The following is a 27,576-nucleotide window of genomic DNA, read 5'->3' as shown; positions in this document are numbered from 1 at the left end:
TTACCAATAGGAAGATTTCTGGACTCATTTTTCATTTTTGATATTCTCTAATCTCGTAGGAGCTGGAACCTAATGTTGGTGAAGCACTCTGTAAACTCTGGGACAAGATGGGGCCTTCAATGACTAAGTCCTGGCGTCCAGCAGAAAACCAGACTCCAATTGGCCACCTTTCCTCCTGTGGTGGACGAGATACAACACTTCTGATGTCAGGAGGCGGAGTCAAAATTTTGCCAAACAGTCCTTGGCTGACAGGAAATCAGTCATCAGGAATTGTCACAACAACAACATGGAGTACTGGTGGTCAGTGATAAAATGAAGGGAGCTGTGTGCATAACATATTTGCTGGACTATAAAAGTTATATAAAAAAAACCTAAATACGTATAGCTGTTTTTTTCACAATAATTTCTTATTTACTGTTAGTGCTTGTTATACCAAAAGTAATTTATAAATAATTTCAAACCAAAGTATTGTTGATTATATGAATATACTTTTGTCAAACTTAAGTTATTTAAGTGTGTATGCTGTTTGCACTGATGTGATTAAAACTTTGATTATAAAGAAAAAGTTGAACTATTTTGTTTTTAATGTTATCTTAAACTTGTCCATTAATTTAAGGTCTTTGGTTGAAGTTTAACAATTATCTCTGTTTTATTAGGTATATTTTTCTGTTATCTAGATCATTAGAAAATACCTCTTGTGTACAACTATAACCTTAAAAAAATAATCTCAAATGTTTCTAAATCAAAGAGAACTTCAGGGTTTTTACTGCAAATGCATATAAATATATAAAAAAGTAATATAACAGTGTCTACAGGTCATGTGGGCAGAATTATAGTTAATCATACTAAATGAAATACAGTGGATAAGAGCATGCATTTTTTAACCATCTTATTTCTCTTTTACTCCAGTTATTCAACTAATAATGTTAAATGTGTTAGCTATGAAGCATAACTAAAACAGTGTGTATTTTATAAATATAGAGGGAAGTATGAATACTCTTTGTTTGTTTAGTTCACTGGTATATCTTGTGGTTTATAATTAATAAAATTAATTTAAACCACAATTATATGTTATTCCTAAAATCAAAGCTATTTTCTTATAGTTGAAGGACAAATAAACAACCTAACTAAGATGCTACATGTACTGCAAAGTTCATATGTAGTAGTATTTCAATTTGTTTTTTAATCTACTAGTGATTTAGACAAGACACCAGCTTTCAAAACATCTGTTTACTACACAGTAATCACTGGTAGGATTACTAGTTTTCTAGTATATTGTGGGTTTAGTATACTCTATAATGTTCCATTTAGTACAACCTTCACTGTGATTTACTAACATTTATTATTTCAACATTGTAGGGCTACTAAGTCATTGGATGTTTGTTAAGGTTGACCATGCAAAATATTTTGTTTGTTTCTCAATTTGTTTCCTGTGCAGTAAAGACAATGTGCTTTCATTTAATTAATAGGTTATTGGGTAAAAATTGTGAATTTTTATTAGTGTAAAGAAGAAGGATTATTAATTTATTAATTAAATTTTGAAAAGTAACTGACGTTTGAAAATTTAATTTTTAAATTCATAGCTTGTATGCGAGAAATTTCAGACTTTTTAACATTAAAAGAAATTGTATTCAGATATTCAAACTTCTTGTTAGTTATAGTGGATGTGCTCAAAAGTAGGCCACCCCTTGATGTTTTTTTTATGATTTTGTTGAAAATATTCACAGAATCACTGAACTAGTATCATATGGATTTATTTGTTTTGTAACCAAATTGTGATGTGTATAGTAATATAAAAAAAAAGAAAATTCTTTTATAAGTCTTTCTCAAGGTCAAACTTCCCAAATTAGTAAGAAGCATGTAAAATAAAATAAACTTTTTGGTACTTGGTTCGTACTTTGTAAGAAAGCTGCAATTTTGTAGTTTTCTTGTTTCTAAGTTTTTTTTCATTCTATTTGTATATAGTAAATTTCATTTTACATTATTTTGAGTGCAGTTTTAAATGCTGAATAAATGTTATTTGCTGAAGAAGGTTATCTATTGGTTATTTTGTTTTCCTTATCTACTAATAATTATTCAAATTAGGCCTTTTTTTTTCCTTTTTCAGTGCACTTGAATACACTTTTCCTTCATTGATTGTGTGTATGAATTTAAACCATGCAGGATTCAGAATCAGTTTTCATTTAGGGATGTGTTTGAGATTTAACAAATTATCTTATATTTCTATTTGGAATCAAAAAAATAGTTATTTATTCATCTGGAGTAAAATTTGCATTACAATGATTAGGCTTAGTTTGTTTTCCCGTAATAAATATTGATTTTTATAGTTCAGTGTTGTAGATAATACCAGGATTGTGAGTTTTATCGTAGTTTTGTTGTGAATCATATTTGTATGACTATACCAGTTTTCTTAATGATTTTCAATAAAATGTATTCTTCAGTGGTTTAATGTCGTTTAATACGTTCATTTCTAATGTGTTTTGAACTGTAATTAGTTCAGTTGGTCAATGAATAACAGTCTGGTTGTAGAAAGATATTATTTTTGAGTAAAGTATCATCAAAATACATTTGAATTTTTTATCTCAACTAAACTGTTAAAAATGTTTTTGTTTTCATTTGTTATTTTTATGGTGTTTTGTTTTCGAACTTGCAACTTGAGCTAATCCACAAGTTACGTATATATCAAAACTATAGCACAAACGTTCAATGTTTTTCATGTTTGTTTTCATACATAGGAGAATTCTACAAATGTAAAGTATCAGCAAATTGTGTCAGTTGACTTCCCATCAGCACAAAAATGAAAACCATGTTGTTTGAGTGCAGTCTGGTTGGTTACACGACACGTCACTCAAGTAGACGTATTACGTTCCTGTGTAACCAAATAACTATATAAACTCGTAGAGAAGTGTGGATACGATAAAAAAAACAAACAAACCTAATTCCTCTCACTTTCACTGGTGTATTAAAGATGCGTATCATTTCAAATTTCTTGTTTAACCTCAGTGTGTGTAACGTGGATGATGAAATTAAAGGATTACGTAATAATCACGTGCTCATGGGCGTTCAATCTAGGGAAAGATCGGGTTACTATTTTTCACGATCTAGCCCTGGGATGTTTCAATATTTACCAACCATGACATAGTTTCCAATCTGATAAAAACTACGAAATTTGACCAAGTATTTTGATCTTTGAGTATTACATAGTTTTAACATGAGTTTAATGTTTACTGATTTTTCATTATGTGTGTATCGTTATATTTTTCATTGACTGCAAGGTAAGTTATTGTCCCGTTTTGATTGTATTGATGTTAAAAAAAAAACGCCCATAAATTGTTTGCATATAAAATAAATTTAGGTTATTCTGTTTTATATTTCTGTATATAAGTACATAGAAAATATTTACCTTAAAAAGGATTGAAAACTGGACATTTGAAACAGCATATCTAAATTCACGTGCTTGAGAGCAATGAAAACGCTAGAACATATAAAGAAATTATTGTTTTAGTGAACAACTGTCACGAAATTTTGAACACCACAAAAGCAGGTTCAACGTGCTTAGAACATTACAAATCAACCGTGTATGTGTGGGCTAAACCAATATTAGAATCTAAAACTAGTTTTGGTATTCTCTCAAGTAGAATGTGCGTAAAATTTTACTTGGATGCACCCAAAATATTGCATGTGTAACAAAAAGTTATGGAATTTCCCACCTTTTCTATATATTCGTCATCTGCTGTTTGTTCCTATCTATAATGCGCCTGGCATTGTTTGATGTCACTGTCAGTTCAGAGGGAGGCGTTTTCTACAACAATTTTTCTTCTTCAACGCGTAGTTCTTGCTGAACAAACTTATCTGAGAGAGCATCATTTGAAACTCTAAACATACATTATTTATGGCGGCCTGGGACAATATTTTCTTATCTGTTTCCTTGCGAGCCTAACTCTTGCATAATGTACTTAGTATCACTGAAAACTGTTTTTGTTGCATTAAGAAATAGGGTGAAGGATTATTGATTAATATTAATAGCTTTTTACAAATTTATCTGTTGAATTTCGGCCTGGACATTTTTTTTTTAATAATTGTGCTTTTATCGTAAGTGTGACTAATATGGCATGTTACTTAAACGAATTCAAAATTATTTCAACGTTGGTCCAGAAATGAAGACTTTTTTTAAAGAAACTCTTGGATCTTCTTAAACTTAAGGTCTATTTAACAACTTAAAGTAAGTACTAGTTGATATACAATAACTGTAAGAGCAACTCAAAGATCGCGAAGGTTGACATATTTCGTTATTTAAGGTTTCATTGAGAGGGAATCATTTGCTTTAATGCCACGAATACCTGTACGAAAAAGTACAAGTTTCAACTTATGCTGTACGAACATAATCTAGAGAAGCAATTTTTGAAAACAAAAAAACCCACCAAAAAAAACATCCACTCACTACCTAAGCTATTATAGACATGCGACTTAAAAATTTGGAACTGGCATAGTCTAGTGTGTAGGGCGCTTGACTCGCATTCTTATGGTCGCAGGTTTGTACCCCCCGTCCCACTAAAGATTGTTTGAGATTGATAAAAGTGGTTTAAAATAAGATTTATGTTTTACGTAGTGTATCAAGGAGAAATATAATCAGTTATGTGAAGTAGGCGGTGTGTGGGTAGTTGAAAACATTAAATCTAACTTCTTTTTTCGTTTGGTTTGAATTCCGCGCAAAGTTACACAAGGGCTTTGTTACATTGCTTTCTAAAGGCGGGGTATGCATATTGAATCATCTTAAGTACTTGTGTGGCTGACCAACGTTGGGTGAATTCGTACATTTTATGTGCCAATTAATGAGGTTAATGGTATTATTGCTCGTATTTTTGAGTAAAATATTTGTGTAATTCATATGTTGTTGTAGACCCACGGCCAGTTTGACGCATAAGTAAATCAATTGAAATATGTTTGGAAACCCAACGGGTTAAATAGTGTAGCAGTTATAATGCACCTACAGCATATGTTTCAGGAGTAGGTTATACATTGTGCGATTAGTAGAAAATACAAGACGTCGCATGTACTACCATGGTAACTGTACGTTCTGTAACTAGGTGAGTACATAAGATCTCCCTTGTATTACCGTTGTAAGTGATACGTTGTATAGCAAGGTGAAAACACAAGATTTCTCTCGTATTCCACAGCTACAGACTTTAATGAATTAACACTCTGATTACTAATAACAGAGGGTCCAACATGTCCAGGTGGGTAAAGACGTTCGACTCGTAATCCGAGAGTCGCGGGTTCGAATGCTCGTCGCACCAAACATGCTTGCCCTTTCAGCCATGGGGTCGTTATAATGTGACGGTGAATCCCACTATTCGTTGGTGGTGGATGGTGATGAATAATTGCCTTCCCTCTAATCTTACACTGCTAAATTAGGGACGACTAGCACAGATAGCCCTCGTGTAGCTTTGCGCGAAATTCCAAAAAAAACGGAAACAATACTGACAGAGATGAAGAAGGTTCATAGTATTTACGAAAAATAATTATTTAGTTTTGAGCCATGTGACATTATTCTCTGGTTAAAGAGTAGCAGCCTGTGGCTAACTTGTCTTACTGCCGGTAGGCAGTTCAGAATTGGGGAAATGGTAGATAGCTTTACTATAAAAAAACAAACAAACAACGAACAAAAACCTATTTATTTTCTATTTACTTATTTGTGTCCACTTACCAACCTTTCAATATTGTACTGTATCAATGAATTAACTTGTGACTGGTGGGATGTTTTTTGATCGTTGTGTAGTTTTACGCATAACTACAGACTATTTATACTCTGCCCACCACGGATATCGAAACCCAGTTTCTAGCGTTGTACGTCTACGGACGTGGCCTGGCATGGCCAAGCGCGTAAGGCGTGCGACTCGTAATCCGAGGGTCGCGGGTTCGCGCCCGTGTCGCGCTAAACATGCTCGCCCTCCCAGCCGTGGGGGCGTATAATGTGACGCTCAATCCCACTATTCGTTGGTAAAAGAGTAGCCCAAGAGTTGGCGGTGGGTGGTGATGACTAGCTGCCTTCCCTCTAGTCTTACACTGCTAAATTAGGGACGGCTAGCACAGATAGCCCTCGAGTAGCTTTGTGCGAAATTCCAAAAAAAACAAAAAAAAACAAGTCTGCGGACGTAGTGCTGTGTCACATGGCAGTCTGGTAAAATATCAGTCTTTGTTGTAAGAATATGACAGGAAAACAATAACATTTAATGTTAACCATGGATACAGAGAAATTCGCACTCTAAAGCGTTTAGGACAACAACGGGCTCCGAACCATCCATAACCCCTTATCTCGCAAAAGAGATTCCTTCGATCCCACCTACCAAAAAAGAAAAACATTCCTCGCACCGTTAACAAATACACATGTATTTGAAGCTGATGTAGGTTTAGAAGCTAAAATTTCATACGTTTGCAATCAGAAGTTAAAATCAACAGCTGTTTTCAGAGAAATATCGTTGAAGAAATATGTTATATCCATTCGACCATGTACCTGTCAAGTCCCTAATGCAGTTGGAGTGGATTGATGTGTGGAGAAGTTGAAGATGTGTGTTGTGTATATTGGTTGTGCCGTTAGTCACTGGAGGCTGTTACAATGAAATCCGCCGTGCCAAGTATTATTGCCTAATCACCCCAATCAGATAGATCGACGATGAAGAAAGTAGTACCAAGGGCAGCTGGGGGACCAGAAGCATTGTTCTCATAAACTCTAATTAGCTCTCGTTATTTTATCCATTCTTAACTTTTAGTTTAAGTCACGTCATTTACTAACATGAATTGCTTTTGGCCCATTACTTTATACGTGTACATATATATATATATATGTATTAAAGTTAATATGTATATTTTTTATGCGCAAAAAATATACTGTGCAAAAAAAAAAAAGAGAAAAATAATTGGTCATAATCTTGTTTGAGATACTGATAATAGGAGAGTTTAAGAGTTGGATATTTTATTGCTTTTTTGAAATAAATAAAAGCTACGAAACATTTCCGTAACTTTAAAGAAAAAATAGTCCGACATGGCTAGGTAGTTTGAGTGGTCGACTCGTAATGTGAGGGTCGCGGGTTCGAATCCCCGTCATACCAAAATGTGACAATCAATCCAATTACACATTAGTAAAAGAGTAGCCCAAAAGTTGGTGGTGGGTGGTGAAGACTAGCTACCTTTCCTTTAGTCTTTCACTGCTAAATTATGGACGGCTAGCGCAGGCAGCCCTCGTGTATTTTTGGCCTAGTCTTGCACTGCTAAATTGGAGACAGCTCTCATGTATCTTTGCGCGAAATTCAAAAACAAACAAAGAAAATTATCACATCCCAACGAGCAGGGTTCATGCGAACGTAACATAGTCGTCAGCGTTATTGGGTGGATTGATAAGGATGGATATTTTATGAAAGTATAACAATATAAAACTGAATAACTAAAGGATTTTTTTTTTTTTATATAGGTCGTCCGAACCTTGAGTACAAAGAAGATAAATTGATCTTGAAACCAGGAAACGTTTTATAAAAAAATAATATGCTACCTCACAATAAAAGGCGTTTTTGGTGTCTCCCTTTCTTGATAAACTTCTGGATGGGTAAGGAACAAGTTCTTCTTCTGAAAATAGCGAAAGGCAAATTTTGCGAAGTCCTACGTCGAAAATGAACTTATTCGCTAATATCTTCGATTTGTGTGAAAATTCAAAACAAACAAACAATTATTTTCCTATCAATGTTTATAATGGGAAATTAGATATATTGAGTAATCTCTAATGACCTTTACCTTTAAAAACAAAAGTTTACTTTATTAGTCCTTTTATCATTATGTGATTAATTTTTGTTTCATTAAAGTTAAGGGTGTAACTGGTTAATTTTAATTATTGATAAATCTACTGACGGATTTTTTATGAAAAAAATTACACTATTTTAGATAAAATGGGTGTTTACCAACTAATTCCTTGAAATTTCGCACTCATAAAGTAGGTATTTTTGACCATTCTCTAAAAAACAATATGATATTACAATAGACTTATGAAACGTTAAGTTCTTTTCAGATGTCCACAAAACGGCGTTACGTACTTTGTAGCTGTGACTGACGTAGAGTAACAGTTAAAACCTAATATTTGATTAAAGTAGTCCTAGAAGTGATGGTGATTAGTTGCTTACACTTTAATCTATGAGTTCAAAATTAGGAGCGGATGGTATAAGTACTCATTGTGTAGCTTTGGGTAAGTATCGAAAACAAGCTTATATTTACATTTTATCGACCAACTCCGTACATATATATACATACAAGAGTATTTCGATTTTATTGATTAATTCTGTACATGTGGACGATGATTTTGATTTAAAAGATGATTTACTAAAAACTCAATCAGAATTTTATAATTCAATTTAAAGATAAATTTGTAATATACTTTAAACGTTAAAAATAAGTTATTGAAATAACTCCATTACTGTTAATATTATGGAAAAAGTAAAGGTTTAAGGTGAGTCACTGATAAACTTTAAATTCCAAGTCGGTTTATGGCATTTTTTTAACAGTTTGATACAATATTATTGAGCCATTCGTTTAAGATTTCAGAAAAGAAATACAAGTTTTCCTAATATACCTCTAGGAGCCCGGCATGGCCAGGTGGGTTAAGGCGTTCGACTCGTAATCTGAGGGTCGCGGGTTCGAATCCCGGTCGCACCAAACATGGTCGCCCTTTCAGCCGTAGGGGCGTTATACGTGACGGTCAATCCAACTATTCGTTGGTAAAAGAGTAGCCCAAGAGTTGGCGGTGGGTGGTGGTGGCTAGCTGCTTTTCCTCTAGTCTTACACTGTTAAATTAGGGACGGCTAGCGCAGATAGCCCTCGAGTAGCTTTGTGCGAATTTCAAAACCAAAAATTAACTTAGACCGCAATTAGATGAAAATGTTATAAATGCCATATTTATCCCTTAATTACATCACTTAATGCCCCCCGCTGATACAGCGGGAAGTCTACGGATTTACAAAGCGAAAAGCAGGGGTTCGATTCTCCTCGGTGAGCTCAGCAGACAGCCCGATGTGGCTTTGCTTTAAGAAAACACACACACACACATATCACTTAATTGTAATTTAGGAGTAAATGTTATTTGGCAATTCATGTTTTGCCTATTTGTATTGACCATGGTGAAACATAGATAAATGATTAATTTTATTAAAACCAACTTACTTTTCGAACAGTTTATATGTGACTTACAAATGTTTATGTTAATAAGTTATTGTTTTATATATTTACATGTATATTGTACATGTGAACGTTCAACTAATTGTTATATATCTACACGTATATATAACGTGTATATATATATTCAAACGTCCGATCGGTTGTCATATACTTACACGTATATAGGTGTAAACGTTCAATTGATTGTTATGTATTTATACTATATAGATATAAACGTTCAACTAATTTTTGTATATTTATACTTGTATACATGTGAAGATTCAACTAATTGTTATACATTTATATATATACGTACGTGAACGTTAAACTAATTGTTATTTCCATGTTCTATCAGTTTTCCTTCAACACTGCATGGCTGACGGTAAAGCAGACGTTGCAGTGCCGAGAGTTCGTTCTCATCCAGAAAATGAAAAAGTCGATCTTTGGTCATCTCCGATTTCATCAGATGCGACAGATTTGTACAATGTTTACCTACGGTCTTCTTTCTTAGACACGTTGTCACCTTTCAGCACTCATCAAGTGACATTCTACCAGTCGTCTAACTCTGATGACCTATCTTTCGAAGTAGAGAAAGTAAGGGAAATGCCTGCTTCGAGTAGATTTTCCACAAGTGTGATTGGTGTACATGACTTCGGTACTGGTACCAACCCCGATACAAAGAATAGTGTTTTAATTAACCATCGTGATGAAGAACAAACCAGATACTCACAGGTAGAAAGACAAGTAAGCTTCCACCATTTGGATAATTTTCAGTTTAGTTCCACATTGTCCATCCCGTGGGCTCTTAGGACAATTATCTGTTTAACTTGTGAACAGTCGAGAACTTTCAATTCAGAAACCATTGTAGGAAGTAAACAAGAAGCAAGTTTTCAGGTCCTGAGAAATAATTTGTATGGATCGGTAGCGTTTAGCAGTTCTGACAGTCTCAGACTTAACTTAGAAACTAAGTATGAGTTCCAGATCCAGTCTACTTCGGAGATAGCTTACTTAGCTGATGGTTCTTCAGTTTTATCTAATGTTTTAAGCTCAAATATATCCGATCTGCTGAAAGCAACTCTCAGCATTTCTCCATCTCCTGTTGATGTAGGTCGATTTAAAACTTTTGAGGTTTCGAAAGGACTAGTTAATGAATTGTCTTCAAGTAATATTGTAAATTTGTACACTTTTAATCTTCCAAACGAAACGTGCCGATTTTCTCCCATTGGCTCTCTGACCTTTGTCAATTTGAGTCCTAGATTACCTCATCTGACCAGCTGTATATCAGACAAAGATGTCGAGATAAAAAGACCCACTCTTCCAATAAATGAAGAGAGTACTCAGTTTACTTCTTCAAAGAGAATACATGTATTCACTGAAGACATTTCCTTAATGCCACACCACAGTGAGTCTGTTTTTAGTTATTCCAGTGCTATATATTCTAGTGAAATGAGTGATAATGGTGAAACTGTTGTCCAGGAATCTCATATGTTTTATACAGAACAAATCCCAGACACTGTGGTAGAAATCTCAAGCGATACCTTTTGGAGAGCTACTTATTCGAGAAACCTAATTTCTGACGAAGATAAATATTATATTTTGTCACCGGAGCAAAGTTCTAAGCGATTAGCTCTTTCAACTGATCTACCAGCCGAGATATTTACTACAAACAACGTAGAAGCAAACTCTGCAAAGACGAAGTTTCCGAAGCAAATGATTTCTTCTTCATTTATTTCGTCAAATGATTTCTCTAATCATTTACACGTTTGGTCCAACACTGCTTTTATACAACAAACCCTTAGTGTATCTCTATCGGAATTTGAGAACCATCGTATTTTTCTTCCCAAACTACGATCATTCATACGTTTTCTACTTCTATTGATACAGATGAACTAGCTGTGCCCAGTCTCTTTGTCTTACAACTTAACTCCACAATACATCCAGCTGTTCCAGTAGAGAATAGCACTATAATTCATTCTAATGTTTTAGTTGGTTATAATACAACATTGCGGTCCACTATGTCAAGACAGCGCAATACAATAATACATTACAACATTCCAAGACAGCACAACAATACCGTTCTCTCTAACGTTTTAATACAGGACGATTCTTCAGTAGTACCTAATTATTCAGTACGATACAAAAGTAAAACGTATCTTAATATCACGAAGCAAGTAGATACTGTAACAGAAGTTAACGCTCTAGCACATGTTTCAACAGAAGTAGATTCTGCAATAGAATCAGATATTGCAATGTACGTGAATAGAACAGCAATGTTTTATATTCCAACAGAATCTGATAATTTAACAGAACTTGATATTCTTACTAAACATAGTAGTATAAGAGAAAGTGACGTTTCAATACAGCATGATGTGTCAATGGAACTTGATAATTTAACAGCTTCTAACGTTTCACCTGACGCTGTTAATCCAAAAGGGCTCCCTGTTCCACTGAAACCCGATAATCCAGCAGAGTTTGATAATGTAACAATTTCTGGCATTCTAACTCGACATGATAATCCAAAAGAGTTTGATAAGTTAATAGATCATGACACAGTAGCACATTCTGACAGTCCAACAAGTCTTAATGTTCCAACACGACCTGATAACCCAACAGAACTTGAGAACCTAGCAGTTTCCGATATCTCAACCCAATTCTATATTCAAGTAAAGTATGATACCGCATTAGAGTCCAACACTCCAGTAGAACTTCGAACCTCAGTTGCATTTGATATTCCAACTTTCGATGATAATTCAAAAGAATCTCGTATACTTACTTATCCTGACATTCGAGCTAATCTAGTTGACCCACAAAACATAGCTCCTGTTGGTGTGCATAAATTGATCGACGATCCGGAATCCCACACGTTCAAATTCTACAATCCGAATGACACCACTAAAGATAATTACTCAGTTCTGAATCTTCTTCCAAACGAACAATTTATTTCTAAAACAGTAAATAAATATTTTACAGCAGATGAAAACGAAAATACAATAGAAGATTACGGTATAAATCCCCATCTTCGTATAAGCTCAATTGTTGCTGTGAAGCCAACCAAAGTCTATAGGGATTTTCAAGAAATGCCTTCTCTGAGCCTAGAACTATCCTCATCATCGGACCCAGATTCAAGAAATTATATCTTGGAAAGTTCATCGACGGCCATCAGTAAATTTAATCTCAATTTTTTTATTTCTCCAGATATAACACAAAATCTAATTTGGAACAAACTATCCTCCAACGTAGCACCTGTAAAAGCTTCACTGTATGTAGCAGACGACATTCACTCACACGGGAGTAGTAAAACAAGATCTTCTGGTTACTCAAAACAAGAAGAAGCGACTATCAAACAAACAGACACCCTGATATCAACTATTTTTCAATCTACCTATACATTAAAAAGTGCAGACATTCCTTGGCACTCAGCACAAGCCTCTGAAGTCCACTCGACTCGAAATGAAAACAAAATGGACGATGAAACTACTTCATTTGAAGAAACTCTCTCGTCTACTTCGAAATTTCACGCTTTTGACGGTAAGGATAAAACACGATGTTTCACTACGTAAACCATTTTGTTTGTTCATCGTGAATATTCCTTTTCCTAAATATCTGGTGCTGGCCAAATTTTATAAGATGGTTCGTTTTCTTGCACTGGGTTTGCAGGAATGGTTGCAAGACAGCACCATAATTTCTTAAAGCTGAATTATAAAAGTGATATTGTGAGGTAATAATAAAAATATTACACACTGTCATTTTCTATTTTGACAAGTCATATTTTAGGACTAATATTTTGAATTGGTTATTTAAAGGACTACGTAACATGTAGTTTTGATGAAAATTTGGTGCGTTTGAGTTTTGTATAACCAAATTTTCCCTTTACATCCTTGGAATATTATTTTCTATTTGGTGGTACTTTTTGTACGTATTTACTTAGAAGTAGTTGTCTAGCGATACTACAGGATAATTATGAAAAAAACAAACATAATTATAAAGTTATTATATTTCTAAACGTGCTTGGATACAGTGTAGGTTGCTAAAAGTTATAACTCGTACCGAAATAATATTTTCTCAAACAAACATTTGAAAACGTACCTTCTAATAAGACAAACAACCTCCCCCACCCAATCCTATATTTGTCATCCTGTTAAAAGTTTCTTTTGATTTAAGACAGAATAGAAGTACCCGGTGAAATACTACACCAACATACTGGTTTTGGCTCGGGGTGGGGTATGGTCTTCTGAGAGGATACTTTTAGGAATAACCCACGAAATGTGGCAGCTCAGAAAACAGCCATTAAAAACTAACTCTCGATCTTAAAGTCTGTTTAACTCCCGTCTTGAGTGTATAATGCTTCAACATCTTCATTTAGAGGTAGGATTGATGCGTTGATCGAAAATATTTTGTTACAATCTAGAAACTGTGTATAATGTTAAAGTTTTGTTGGTTAAAGCGTTTCTTCTTCTATCTCAGATGGAGTTTAGTCTTACCGAAATAATAGTTATGATATATAATTATTTTAAATATGCTTTCCTTTTAACTATACTGAAATCATGTGAAAAATATGTAATATTATGCCCCTAGAGGCACAGCGTTATGTCTGCGGATTCACACCACCAGGGCCCGGCATGGCCAAGCGTGTTAAGACGTGCGACTCGTAATCTGAGGGTCGCGGGTTCGCATCTCCGTCGCGCCAAACATGCTCGCCCTTTCAGCCATGGGGGCGTTATAATGTGACGGTCAATCCCACTATTCATTGGTAAAAGAGTAGCCCAAGAGTTGGCGGTGGGTGGTGATGACTAGCTGCCTTCCCTCTAGTCTTACACTGCTAAATTAGGGACGGCTAGCACAGATAGCCCTCGAGTAGCTTTGTGCGAATTTCAAAAACAAACAAACAAACACACCGCCAGAAACTGGGTTTTGATACCTGTGGTGGGCAGAGCACAGATAGCCTATTGTGTAGCTTTGTGTTTAATTCAAACCAACAACAATAAATGTAATATGATAAACATTTCATTCCGAGTAAGACTAGGTAACGTATTCTGCTAACAAAACCAGTGATTAAGTGTATAATATTCCTTATATTTTTTAAGCTTACATTATAAACAGTCAAGGATTTTTTGAAATACTTTAAGCCTAATAAAATGTTGTCGAACTGTTGGTATGTTTATTCAATAGAAACAACATCAGTCTGGAACATCGATAAAGCAACCATTTTTCCATCATCAGAAACAGAAGTCTACTCTCAAGTGCCCTTTATCCCTTTCTACATCTCTCTGGCCATGTTGATGTCATGGGCAAGATTCTGTAGTGTGAAAGAAACACTGCGAAGAGAGATCGCTTGGATACTAAGTTCAGTATTAAATGAACCCATCTTACCAGGCCAAGTCTGTTTCAAGAATGCTCAAGAACAGTGCGAAGCAGTAATTCACAGAAACAATGAAGAAGATATGACGAAGTCCAAATCTATTGATGTTTTTGTCTACATGAATGATAAAAATGGAAAGTATGATCTTGTTCTCACGCGCCGAAGTGCTCACGTTCTACAGCAAGAAGCTGGGAAGTCAAACACTCTCGTCTACCATAGCAGCGTAAGATATGAAGCAAACAGTAAGATAGAAAATTATGTCTTTGATTTTGGATGCATTGACTGACCTAAAGAAAAAAATACTAAACTCAGTTAATATTTTCATATTTAGTTTTTGAGAATATACAGCTCCCCGCTAGTACAGCGGTATGTCTCTGGATTTACAACGCTAAAATCAGGGGTTCGATTCCCCTCGGTGGGTTCAGCAGAAAGCCCGATGTGGCTTTGCTATAAGAAAACACACAAACACACACAAAACATACAGTAAGGCCCGGCATGGCCAGGTGGTTAAGGCGCTCGACTCGATATCCGAGGGTCACGGAATCCCTGTCACAGCTGTTATACTGCTACGGTCAATCCCACTATTCATTGGTAAAAGCGTACCCCAAAAGTTGGCGGTGGGTGGTGATGACTAGCTGCTTTGCCTCTAGTCTTACAGTGCTAAATTAGGGACGGCTATCGCAGACAGCCCTCGTGTAGCTTTAAGAGAAATTCGAAAACAAACAAACAATATACGGTAAACGATGGTGGTGAACACCTAGCCCACAAAATCTATTTATACTGCTCGATTAATATGGGGCAGTGTGGTATGAGTACGATATCTGTAAGGATTTTTTTATTGTTCAATATAGGACGATATGTTCTGTGTTATACCACTTATTGTTCAATATAGGACGATATGTTCTGTGTTATAGCACTTATTATTCAAGATGGGAAAGCACGTTCAGTATATATATTTATTGGACAATTTTATTGTTCTATATGGAATAACACGTTCTTCGTACATTATTTATAAAACATTTTTTGTTTAATATGGGGAAGCTTGTTCAGTATATATATTTATTAGATTGTTTTCTTGTTCATTGTGATGGGTATATTATTTATACGGAATCACATATTCTATGTACATTATTCATAACGCTACTGTAATGTTTAATACGGAACGACATATTGTGTGTACTTTATTTATAAGATAATTTTAGGCCCGGTATGGCCAGGTGGTTAAGGCCACTCAACTTGTAATCCGAGGGTCGCGGGTTCGAATCCCCGTCACATCAAACATGCTCGCCCTTTCAGTCGTGGGAGCGTTACAATGTTACAGTCAATCCAACTATTCGTTGGTAAAAGAGTAGCCCAAGAGTTGGCGATGGGTGGGGATGGCTAGCTGCCTTCCTTCTAGTCTTACACTGCTAATTTAGGGACGGCTAGCGCAGATAGCCCTCGAGTAGCTTTGCGCGAAATTCAAACACAAACAAATAAACATTATGAAGAGGTCAAAGCGCACCTGACCCTGCAGGGTACATATGATTACCCAAATACCAAGAGAGAAAGAGAGATTATTTATAAAATAGTTTTGTTGCTCAATTTTTTTTTTTTTTAACTTTACAGTTTTATTTTTTCAGGTCCATAGAGTGGACACTTACTTGCAGGAGAGACATTTCAAAAGACCTACACCTCACACAACGTCTGGAGTTATAGCTACTGTTACCATCTCGTGTATCGGTGGAGCTTGTCTGTTGCTGTTATGTATTTTGCTGGTAAGGCTTTTATGTTGTTTTGTGTTTTTTTATCTTTCAGAGAGCACAAAAAATACATTAATAATTTAAATAAACTGTTTTACGAAAAGCTCATTCCACTTGCGAATTTCAGTAAATAGTTGATTCTTGTTTTAGTGCAGAGTTACACAATAGGCTACCTGAACCCTGTCTACACCAGGGAATCGAACCTCGAATTTTAGTATTTAATTCCGCAAACTTATCGCTGATTCAACAGCGATCAAATTATTTTTGAGCCCAACAAGCTTATCTACGTTATCCAGTGCTGCCATCTGCTATTTAAAATGACATATGTATATATTTGTTAACAAATACAATTTATCCAAGAGCTTTGAACTGTTAACACCTATCAAAAAAACAAACAAACAAACTACGAGGGTGAAAATTTCCAGAGTAAAGCTATCGATGAACCAACCGTTTAGAATTATGGTCAGTTACTAACCAAATTTTCTCAATACTAAACGTTCCAAATTTTATTTCACACCATCCATAAAAACTACCTAAAAATATCACGATGAATTTGTTGCGTTGAGAAAACATTTCTCGCGATTACCAATAAAATGTGGTTAGAAATTACATACAGTTCTGATCCACAAGGTGTGTTCTCTTTACTGTAGGCTTAAATAGTCTCGGTCAGTGAATGTGTTGGACAAGAAACTGATTAGTCACTAATAGGCAGACATATTAATAAATAACCCATTCTAAGTTTTCTTTAAAGTTAATCTAAACTAAGCCAACTCATAATTAAAAGGCAAATATTTCTTTAAATGTTTCGTCAAATAGCACGAGCTTTTACCAACCCCATATAGTTGCACAAAGTAACAAATTATACCAGGCTTCAACCTGTTCATGTAGGGTATCGTGTTTCCCTTTCGTGTTAGACAGAACAGGAAGAAGTTTATGAAATATAGGCTCAGCTCAATAATCGTATACGACCGTCTATGTCATTCTTTAAACGAGACAGAACATTAGTCGTGTTTAATTTATTACAAAAATGTTGAGGCCCAGCATGGTCAGGTGGGTAAGGCGCTCGTCTCCTAATCCGAATCCCAGTCGCACCAAACATGCTCGTCATTTCAGCCGTTGAGGGCTTTATAATGTAACGTCAACCCCACTATTTGCTGGTAAAAGAGTAGCCCAAGAGTTGACGTGGGTGGTGATGACTAACTGCCTCCTCTCTAGTTTACACTACTAAATTAGGGACAGCTAGCGCAGATAGCCTTCGTGTAGCTTTGCGTAACATTCGAAAACAAAAATGTTGGAAATAGAAACTGTTTATGTTATTAATGCAGTATTTGGTGTTTGCTTAAAACCGTCTATCTGTAATGAAATGCTAACGTTTTCGTATTTACGCACAAGAAATTCCAAAAGTGACTTACTGTGGTCTCTACGAATAAACTGAAAAGCTGTTTTGGTGGTGTTATAAACCCACATGTATACCATCAATAATTAGAAATGCAAGTATTAGTAATACATTTTTATGAGTTCTAAGCAGGTAAAATCTAGTCTGTAAATAAAGGATTAATTTCTGATCAGTACACATTAAACATGAACTTGATAATGAACATAGCTAATCAAATGCATATATTACGTTATTGCTTATGAATATTATAACACAATATTTCATTAATTGGGTATCCTTGCTATTAACGACATTTTCGGCCGTAAACCTAATGATGTCAGGTTCAGTCAACTTAGAAGACTATTTTGACCCTAAATGCATATGTTAAGCTAATAGCATTAATAGGAGTATCAACTACGATGTAAGTGAATTCATATAAATCGTTCCTCAAGATTTTCACCATAGTGCATAAGGGGCCTCGTTTCAATAGAGTAAGTGACAATTGATGTAAGATTTTAACTATGTGGTATCTGGTGTAATTTTTCACTGTAATGAATGAAAGCTAACACGAGATTTTATGCGCTTATATTACAGAACTAAATAACAAAAGACACCAGGCTTCACCTCTGCTGAGTTTGAATTTTTTTGCCACAATAATAAATTTTTTGAATTCAATCAAAACTACATAGGATTTGCCTGCACATAGTCGTCCCTAATTTTGGGACATTAGGATAGAGGGAAGATAGCTAATCAACTGTTACACTGTTAGCTCTTGAGCTACTCTTGTCTGACTGAATAGTTATGTTTGACTGACACTTTTATTTTGCATCCACAGTCTTAAGTTATTGAGCATTGTGTTTTTGCAGCCATGTGATGTGAACCATAAATCCATGTATTCACATTTTGGACAAGCTAACTACTGCAGTGGTAATAACAATTTTCCTCTTTGTAAGTTGGACGGATGTAAAATGCTATGTGGATTGTGATGTGGAAAAACTTTTTTTCTTCTCATATATGAAACATTCTACAGAACGATTTTTATACACATCTGGATAAACATTGGCTTTTCATGAAATTAAATTTAGACTTTGACTTCCAGGTGGTAATGAAACAACGACTTGACCAGCCAAGGAACTGTTCTCCTACATATGATTCATACAGTCTAGAATCATTCTCAACCATTAGTAGCTTCCAAAGACGACGAGGCAGAAGAAGTTCTCTGTGTTCTTTTGTTAACCAAGCTTTCCAAGACCCGGTAAGTGTTCACCAAGTTTTAGAATATCCAGTAAATGTCAACTTAGCTTTCCAAACAGGGGTAGATGTCAACTTAGCTTTCCAAGACCCGGTAAGTGTTCACCAAGTTTTAGAATATCCAGTAAATGTTAACCAAGCTTTACAAACAGGGGTAGATGTCAACTTAGCTTTCCAAGACCCGGTAAGTGTTCACCAAGTTTTAAAATATCCAGTAAATGTTAACCAAGCTCTACAAACAGGGTAGATGTCAACTTAGCTTTCCAAGACCCGGTAAGTGTTCATCAAGTTTTAGAATATCCAGTAAATGTTAACCAAGCTTTACAAACAGGGGTAGATGTCAACTTAGCTTTCCAAGACCCGGTAAGTGTTCACCAAGTTTTAGAATATCCAGTAAATGTTAACCAAGCTCTACAAACAGGGGTAGATGTCAACTTAGCTTTCCAAGACCTGATAAGTGTTCACCAAGTTTTAGAATATCCAGTAAATGTTAACCAAGCTCTACAAACAGGGGTAGATGTCAACTTAGCTTTCCAAGACCCGGTAAGTGTTCACCAAGTTTTAAAATATCCAGTAAATGTTAACCAAGCTCTACAAACAGGGGTAGATGTCAACTTAGCTTTTCAAGACCCGGTAAGTGTTCACCAAGTTTTAGAATATCCAGTAAATGTTAACCAAGCTCTACAAACAGGGGTAGATGTTAACTTAGCTTTCCAAGACTCGGTAAATGTTCACCAAGTTTTAAAATATCCAGTAAATGTTAACCAAGCTCTACAAACAGGGGTAGATGTCAACTTAGCTTTTCAAGACCCGGTAAGTGTTCACCAAGTTTTAGAATATCCAGTAAATGTTAACCAAGCTCTACAAACAGGGGTAGATGTCAACTTAGCTTTCCAAGACCCGGTAAGTGTTCACCAAGTTTTAGAATATCCAGTAAATGTTAACCAAGCTCTACAAACAGGGGTAGATGTCAACTTAGCTTTCAAGACCCGATAAGTGTCAACCAAACTTTACAAAACCCAATAAGTCTTAGTCAAGGTTTTGAAGACAGGATAAGTGTTAACCAAACTTTTCAATACCCAGGAAATGTCAACTAAACTTTCCAAGAACTAGTAGGTGCTATCCAAGCTTTTTCCAGAACCTTTTCAAGCGCCAATAACAGTATCGAAGATTTGTAAGTTTTTAAAACCAAGTAAATGTTAATCAAACTTTTCAAAACTTAGCAAGTGTTAAATATACTTTCCAAAACTTAGTTTTCAGGACACATATGAACTAAAAATTACACATCATGAAACTCATCCTTTTTCTATAACTCCTCACCATATACTGTGTTAAGTTATACAATTCAACAAACACAAACCACACAATGATGGCAGCTGTATGTATATACTGTACAAATGTTTATCACGTTAAGGTTGCTGACATCTCATATACTAACATTGTAATAACATAATGATGTAACACGTGTATTTATATACTGTATAAACTAATGACAATATGCGAGTTACAAATCCTGCTGAATGCACAATGTGATATTTAATATATATGTTTTGCAATTTGTACACGACGGTGCTCACGAAACTGTCGTAGAAATTTATATATAACACTAGTTGCATGTACCACGTGAACTCCTATTACAAATACAGGTAGGTTGATTTTAGTTGCAGTACGATACAGTTATAGTGATTAAAATAATATCACAATGTTGATTGTATATATTGTTTAAACGTGTATTATGATGCATACATTAGTATCATAGCAGTTTACTAATTTTCAATACATTTTGGTCGATACAGTTATCAATGAACACGGACATTTGTTATACAATATGGAATAACGTTCTACGCACGTTCACCAAGTTGTATCAAAATCAGATCATTTTTGACTGAGTTATAGAACAAAAATAGTGTGGAAAACTGGTCCCCATATTAACAGATAGGGATTTGTATGAATTTTAGCGACCTTGCTACGATCTTGACCCTCCAAAACTTGTTTCTTCTAAGTTGAGCCGTGCGCTAAATGTATGTCCACTTTTATCTAAATACGTTCAACAGGTTTCATGAACAATTTTGCTGACAAACACATACATGGGGTGAAAATATAACTTCCGTCCACCTTTGGTGGGGAAGATAATTATGTTAACAATGAGATATATGTACTTATTAGGAAAAATAATTATAGATAATCAATGAAATTATTTACATATATTTGTAAACAATATAAAAATTAAAACCACATACCTAGGAAAAATATTTCCACACACACTACATAAAATGGACACCCCTTACTTGATATACCAGTACACATTTGGCAGCTGACAGTTCAAATAAACGTGCTGTAGAAAAACCATTCATTTGTTATGTAAAAATGATGTACGTTTCTGACCATTGTATAGGTTTAAAGAAAACAAATTAGGGTATATAACTGTAAACTTGGACAAAACGTATCAGTCATGGTCTCTTTGTGTGTTTGTTTTTGAATTTCCTACAAATCTACATGTGGGTTATCTGTGTCTCTTTTTATAAAACCCATTTTCCTCAATTATTTACGGTTTTCCAAAGGAACTTCTGTAGAACTCACTTCTTCTCCTTCTGTTTCTATCTGTGATAAGTAATTCCATTTAAACCCAGATAGTTTTTATATGTCAGTTTCTAACTGGATACAGTTCTGAAGTTGTCTTGAGCCATGGCTTGATACTTTTATATTGGCTTTCATTTGATACGTTTCACTAGTTAATATTTCACTTGTCTTTTCATTATTTTGCTATCAGAAAAGTATATATAACAAAGTTAAAGTTTGCGAGGTTCTAACTACAGAATGATGGTTATTTTCTTGATTTTCTATAATTTGACCCTTATTACTCACATTTTCTGTAAGTTCACACTTATTACTCACACTTATTATAAATTGACCCTTATTACTCACATTTTCAATAAACTGATCGTTGTTACTCACACTTTTTTATAAATTGACCCTTATTACTCACACTTTCTGTAAGTTCACTTTCAGTATTCATATATTATTAATATGTAGATTTTTATTAGTTACTTGAAACATTTTCCTTGATTAGCTATTAATAAGTTATTCTTCGCTGGCTACTGTTAACGTCAAGTAGGTTATACTTAATTTACTATTTGTAAAGTTTCTGTCGCTTAGCTGTAATTAAATCATTCTTCATTTAGTACTGTTAAAATTTCGAATGATTGGCTTTCGTTGTTTTCGTTTTCTTTCAAAATTGTTAACATTTCAAGAAACTTGTTTCATCGTCAACGTTAAAATTTCGTTTCATTATTAACACTTCGTTAAATCAACTTTGACAAGGTAATCTTTCATTTGCCATTGTTAAGAGCATTTTCTACACTAGCTTTCGCTATAGATTATCTTTCATATGTCACCGTTAGTACTGCCAACCTAGATTTCGGTTATTTTTCATGCGTGTTTTTGATAACACTTCGTTAGGTTAGCTTTCTTTAAGTCATTTGTTATCTGTAGTTATTGCTGTTCTGATATTTATCAAAAGTAAAGCTTAAACATGAAATGCTTGAGTTTTCTATTCATATTAATGCAATACTTAGTTAACTTCTACATGTCACTGCTAAACCTTTTCGTAAGTTATTTTCCGTTTCTTTGGCAATATGTAATTAATTAAAAGAAAACAAAGTCAGGTTATAAATTTCTATTATGTCCGTTCGATTAGGCCCGGCATGGCCAGGCGTGTTAAGGCGTGCGATTCCTAATCTGAGGGTCGCGGGTTCCCATCCCCGTCGCGCCAAACTTGCTCGCCCTTTCAGCCGTGGAGGCGTTATAATGTAACGGTCAATCCCACTATTCGTTGGTAAAAGAGTAGCCCAAGAGTTGGCGGTGGGTGGGGATGACTAGCTGCCTTCCCTCTAGTCTTACACTACTAAATTAGGGACGGCCAGCACAGATAGCTCTCGAGTAACTTTGTGCGAAATTCAAAAAACAAACAAACAAACTGTTCGATTAACTGCCTTTGGTACTCCTAGTTAGTTTGGAAGTTGTTTTTTTACTTCTAGGAAATGCCTACGTTATAGTTAATTCTGGTATCAGCGAAAACTATGTTAGGATCCTGACTGAAATATTTGTTAATGTATTTGCTTAGATTAAAAATTGTATTATTTCTTCTCCAGGATGGACTTTCCCACCCACTAGACACATCATCCTTGGCAGTGTTTACCTCCAACATGGAAGCTATTAATCAAGAATTTAAGGTGATTCTTTTTCCTTGTTCCTTTTGTATTATCTATTTTTACTCCAACACTTACTTGTTTCCAATGACGTAAACACGTTTATACTTTTTTGTTTGGCAGACAGATATTAAACCTAAACAACAGTTCGTAAGAGATCTTGTTCGTGAAACCCTTGGTGTTGAAAATTATTATTTTCTATCATGTGAAAATAATCTAGAAGCCATAAATACCTCATTGCAAATGGCCAAATCTCAGAAGTTAGGATAACGGATTTTAAATAAATTAAATAAGACGTTTTTATGGTTGAATACTTTGTGAAACAATGATCCTTATTTGTCACTAGCTTCGTCATAGCTGAAATAGCATGTATTTTCCTAAAGTAGTATAGAGTATATTTTTATTTAGGTATATTAAAGTAATATTTATAAATTGTTCTATAATATTTGGTTTTAGTTAATCATAACCGTGTTTACCTGACGTTGCAATCTCATAAACATATGCGCATCCTTTCACACAGGCAAAAGTTACACATTATAACCTTTATTTTTAAATTTCAAGCTAGCACATATACCTTTCTGTGTTAAATTTCTAGGGAAGTAGCCTATTGAAATAAGTGATACAAACACCTGTACAAACTAGCATGGGATCATTTGAATTATCTGTGTGGACATGGAATTGAAATATGTAACCCAATGAGTTGTGGGATACCGCACCATTACTTTCGTATGGCTGTTAAAGTAGGATATCTCCACAATCCTGGATTTCATTAGTCTTCATCTGATCTTGTACCTATTGCCCTGGTGTAGGAAGTCTCTGTCTTCATTCCAGCAGCAGTCAGTTTGCGAATTAGAAATCTGCCAGTCCATCGGTTATTCATGTGAACAAAGATGTGTTTCACTCATTCACACGTTTAATTTGTATTTACTGTTCATTTTCGATTTATTTTCTAAGCAGACTTTTCCGAATCTGCTCTAACTATTGGACATCAGTGAATTTGAATAACCACAAGATGAACTGAACGAAACTCAGTTCAAACAACATTTAGCGAAGCTGTTATCCTAGTTTGGTTTGTTTTGAATTTCCTGCAAAGCTACACGAGGGCTATCTGCGCTAACCGTTCCTAATTTAGCAGTGTAGGATTAGAGGGAAAGCAGTTAGTCATAACTACTCACCGCCAGCTCTTGGGCTACCCTTTTATCAACGAATAGTGGGACTGACCGTCACATTATAATTCCCCTACGACTGAAAGGGCGAGCATGTTTGTTGCGATGAGGAATCGAATCCGCGACCCTCGGATTACGAGTGGAGTGCATTAACCACCTGGCCATGCCGGGCCTGTTATCCTAGTTACAAAAGCGTTTATTGACTTTCAACAGTCAAATAAAATTGTCATGTAAAAAACAAAAAAAAACACATTTAGGACAATATACATCTGACTAAAGACTTAGTGGAACATTACCCATTGCTTTTTGTTATTTAGAATCAAATGATACTCCGTTAATCGTACTTGATAGGATATACTGTTGTTTAAAAGTTTCACATAAAGTTACCAAAAGGGCTATCTGCGCAAAGTCGTCCCTAATTTTAGGCTGAAAGACTGAAGAGAAGGCATTCAGTTAAAAGCGACCACCAGTAACTCTCGACAGAATACTGAAATTTGATTGTTGCTCTCATAGTGCATCCATGCCACAAAGTGTCGGTATGGCAAGGTGGTTAAGGCACTCGACTCGTAAACCGAGGGTCGCGGGTTCGAATCCCGTCACACAAAATATGCTCGCCATTTCAACCGTGAGGGCGTTATAAAGTGACGGTGAATCCCACTATTTGTTGATAAAAGAGTAGCCCAAGAGTTTGAGGTGGGTGGTGATGACTAACTGTCTTCTCTCTAGTCTTACACTGCTAAATTAGGAACGGGTAGAGCAGATAGTCCTCGTGTAGCTTTGGGCGAAATTAAAACCAAACCAAACTGATGGACACACACTGAACTACTCTATCATATGGATGTGACACACAGCAAATTTGATATACCATAAAAATAAGATACACATTTAGACTAGTGTACTATATTAATGTGACACACATTAATCTAACATTCCATGCAAATAACACACATTAAACTGATATTTCATACTGAAGTAACACGTTAAATCTAACAAACCATGTATGTATATATGTCACCTATTGAACTACTCTGTCATTATGAATGTGACACACAGTAAGTTGAACATACATATAAGACCCAATACACGACTTATATTAAGCGTAATACGTTAGTTAAATATATCACGCATCAAGTATGCCATTTAAACTATATGTGTTTCCTTTACTACGAATTATACTTTTCTCCAGAAAATACCGATGAATATGCCGAGAGTCGATGAAGCTCTACCTGGGACAGAAGTGAAAAATCGATATGCAAATATCATACCCGGTAAGAGTTGTTATATGGTACTTGATGTCGTTACGACACCAGAGCTTGAATTGTATGTAAAGGTCAAAAATCACAAATAACAATACAGTTTTCGAGTACAATAGAACGGATCATAAACTCTAGGTGATCATTTTGTTGTGTTGGTGTAATTTTGTTTACTGGTACCAGGCCGTTAAAAGTATTTGAAATGCTATTATATAATATGTTTTTAAAAATCACGCTGCACCACAAGTAAAAGATGAATTATAGGAATGTTCATCTAAAGGCTTCGCGACATAATGTTGAAATCTGAACAAAGGAGTTTTTAGTTGCAGATTATTGTTTGTTTGTTCATTTTTTTGTAGAGCAGAGCCGCCATAAATTATCTTCTGTGTTCATCGGTGGAATCGAACCCTGGATTTTAGCGTTGTAAATCTATAAAATTACCACTGCGCACTAGGGAACAGACTAAGTTAACTAGTTTAGTTAAATGCATTATCTTAAATAGAAAAGTATGAGCAATCATTTGAGAGAAATCTTCTTAACAGATACCAGGATAACGTGATAATTACTAACAGAATTCGAATGACGTATAAGATGTGTATAACAAAGTTAGTTTACGGCATATACGATATTGACTGTACATACAACGTTAGGTACAAAACATTTGGCCACAATCTGCGCTAAGATAGCGAGAGAGGGTGTATATTGTATGCTACAAGTGAAACGTATGTTACGGAAACAAAAGACCCATTATTTATATGCAAAAACGGCTCGTTTGGGCTGAGAAAACACTTTACATAGAAGAGCGAACAACGTTTCGACCTTCTTCGGTCATCGTCAGGTTCACTATGTAAAGTGTTTTCTCAGCCCAAACGAGCCGTTTTTGCATATAAATTTCTCAACAAGTGGGTTTCTCGTCATCACTGATTATTATTTCAAAAGACCCATTAGAACCTGGCCAGTAATATTTATCATATAGAATTTGCGTATTAAACAATGGTAGGCATAATTAATGGAATATGTTTTTACAGAAAGAATAATGAATATAATACAAGGTACACTTTGTGAATCTTAGAATTATAGTGGACGTAGGCTGTGCTACCAAGTAATTCGATAAAATATGCGGTAAAGATGTTTGTTTGTTTTGAATTTCGCGCAAAGCTGCACGAGGGCTATCTGCGCTAGCTCTCCTTAATTTAGCAGTGTAAGACTAGAGGGAAGGCAGATAGTCATCACCACCCATCGCCGACATTTACCAACGAATAGTTACAACGCTAAAAACCGGATTTCGATACCCGTGGTGGGCAGAGTACAGATAGCCCATTGAGTAGCTTTGTGCTTAATTCAAAAACAACAACCAACGAATAGCGGGATTGATGGACATATTGTAATGCTCACACGGCTGAAATGGTGAGCATGTTTGGTGTGACGGGATTCGAACCCGTGACTCTCAGATTGCGTGTCAAGTGCCTTAACCACCTGGCCATGGCGGGCCCAGTACAGATGTAAATTCACTGGATGAAATAATAGAAAATCTACGTGCCTTAAGTACAGCCTGGATACTACATCATCCTATAATGGAACTCTTGCTTATATGATATTGGAAAAACATTTTTATTACACGATGTGCAACCTCGACTTCGCGAATTTTGCATGTAGACTTGCAATATGGTTCACAATTTTTCCGTTTCGCTTTCGTTTTCCGTCACGGATAACTTTAATTTTCTCAATTTTCAGGGTGCGAATATGAATACGTCACACGTAGATCTAATGCACTGGCACCACGGGTAATTAAAAATAATCTTTCTACTTACGAAATAGTAGAACTAATCTTCCCAAAAAAGTAACTTTAAGAATAAATAGATAAATCTAGAACCATCAGTACGATTACTTGAACCTCGCCTTGACAAAAATTGCAGAGGTTGTGAGCCCAAAACAAACGTTATTTACTTTTATTAAGAGGGCCCGGCATGGCCAGGTGGTTAAGGCACTCGACTCCTAATCGGAGGGTCGAGGGTTCGAATCACTGT

At 35.3% G+C, this 27,576-nt stretch overlaps 3 protein-coding genes across 7 annotated transcripts in view; all 3 read left to right on the top strand.

The window, feature by feature from the left end:
- LOC143236091 (3'-5' RNA helicase YTHDC2-like) overlaps positions 1-2,449 on the top strand; it is an 83,479-nt gene extending 81,030 nt beyond the window's left edge. Inside the window, 1 exon segment of the mRNA XM_076474358.1 lies at positions 60-2,449. Coding sequence (XP_076330473.1) covers positions 60-308 — 249 coding nt within the window. The 3' untranslated portion in view covers positions 309-2,449.
- A 131-nt stretch (positions 2,450-2,580) lies between these two features.
- LOC143240283 (uncharacterized) lies at positions 2,581-11,088 on the top strand. Of its 2 annotated transcripts, none has more exons than XM_076482481.1 (3): positions 2,581-3,275; positions 7,469-7,600; positions 9,551-11,088. In XM_076482481.1, exons 2-3 carry the CDS (start codon positions 7,540-7,542, stop codon positions 11,086-11,088), a joined length of 1,599 nt encoding a protein of 532 aa, XP_076338596.1. In that variant the 5' UTR covers positions 2,581-3,275; positions 7,469-7,539. The 2 variants fall into 2 exon arrangements, with proteins under 2 accessions (XP_076338596.1, XP_076338595.1); XM_076482480.1 differs by lacking the exon at positions 2,581-3,275 and adding an exon at positions 4,642-5,087.
- A 122-nt stretch (positions 11,089-11,210) lies between these two features.
- LOC143240282 (uncharacterized) overlaps positions 11,211-27,576 on the top strand; it is a 31,578-nt gene continuing 15,212 nt past the window's right edge. For 2 of the 4 annotated variants that reach the window (XM_076482476.1, XM_076482475.1), the window contains exons 1-6: positions 11,211-12,723; positions 14,365-14,777; positions 16,177-16,311; positions 18,771-18,926; positions 23,074-23,154; positions 25,483-25,564. In XM_076482476.1, coding sequence (XP_076338591.1) covers positions 11,211-12,723; positions 14,365-14,777; positions 16,177-16,311; positions 18,771-18,926; positions 23,074-23,154; positions 25,483-25,564 — 2,380 coding nt within the window. The remainder of the gene's footprint in view (positions 12,724-14,364; positions 14,778-16,176; positions 16,312-18,770; positions 18,927-23,073; positions 23,155-25,482; positions 25,565-27,576) is intronic. The other 2 variants (XM_076482478.1, XM_076482479.1) reach the window with 2 other exon arrangements.

Source organism: Tachypleus tridentatus, chromosome 13 (assembly GCF_004210375.1).
Source record: "Tachypleus tridentatus isolate NWPU-2018 chromosome 13, ASM421037v1, whole genome shotgun sequence".
Taxonomy (NCBI): Eukaryota; Metazoa; Arthropoda; class Merostomata; order Xiphosura; family Limulidae; genus Tachypleus; species Tachypleus tridentatus.
The sequence above is the reverse complement of the archived record's forward strand: the minus strand, read 5'-3'. Positions and strand labels throughout refer to the sequence as shown.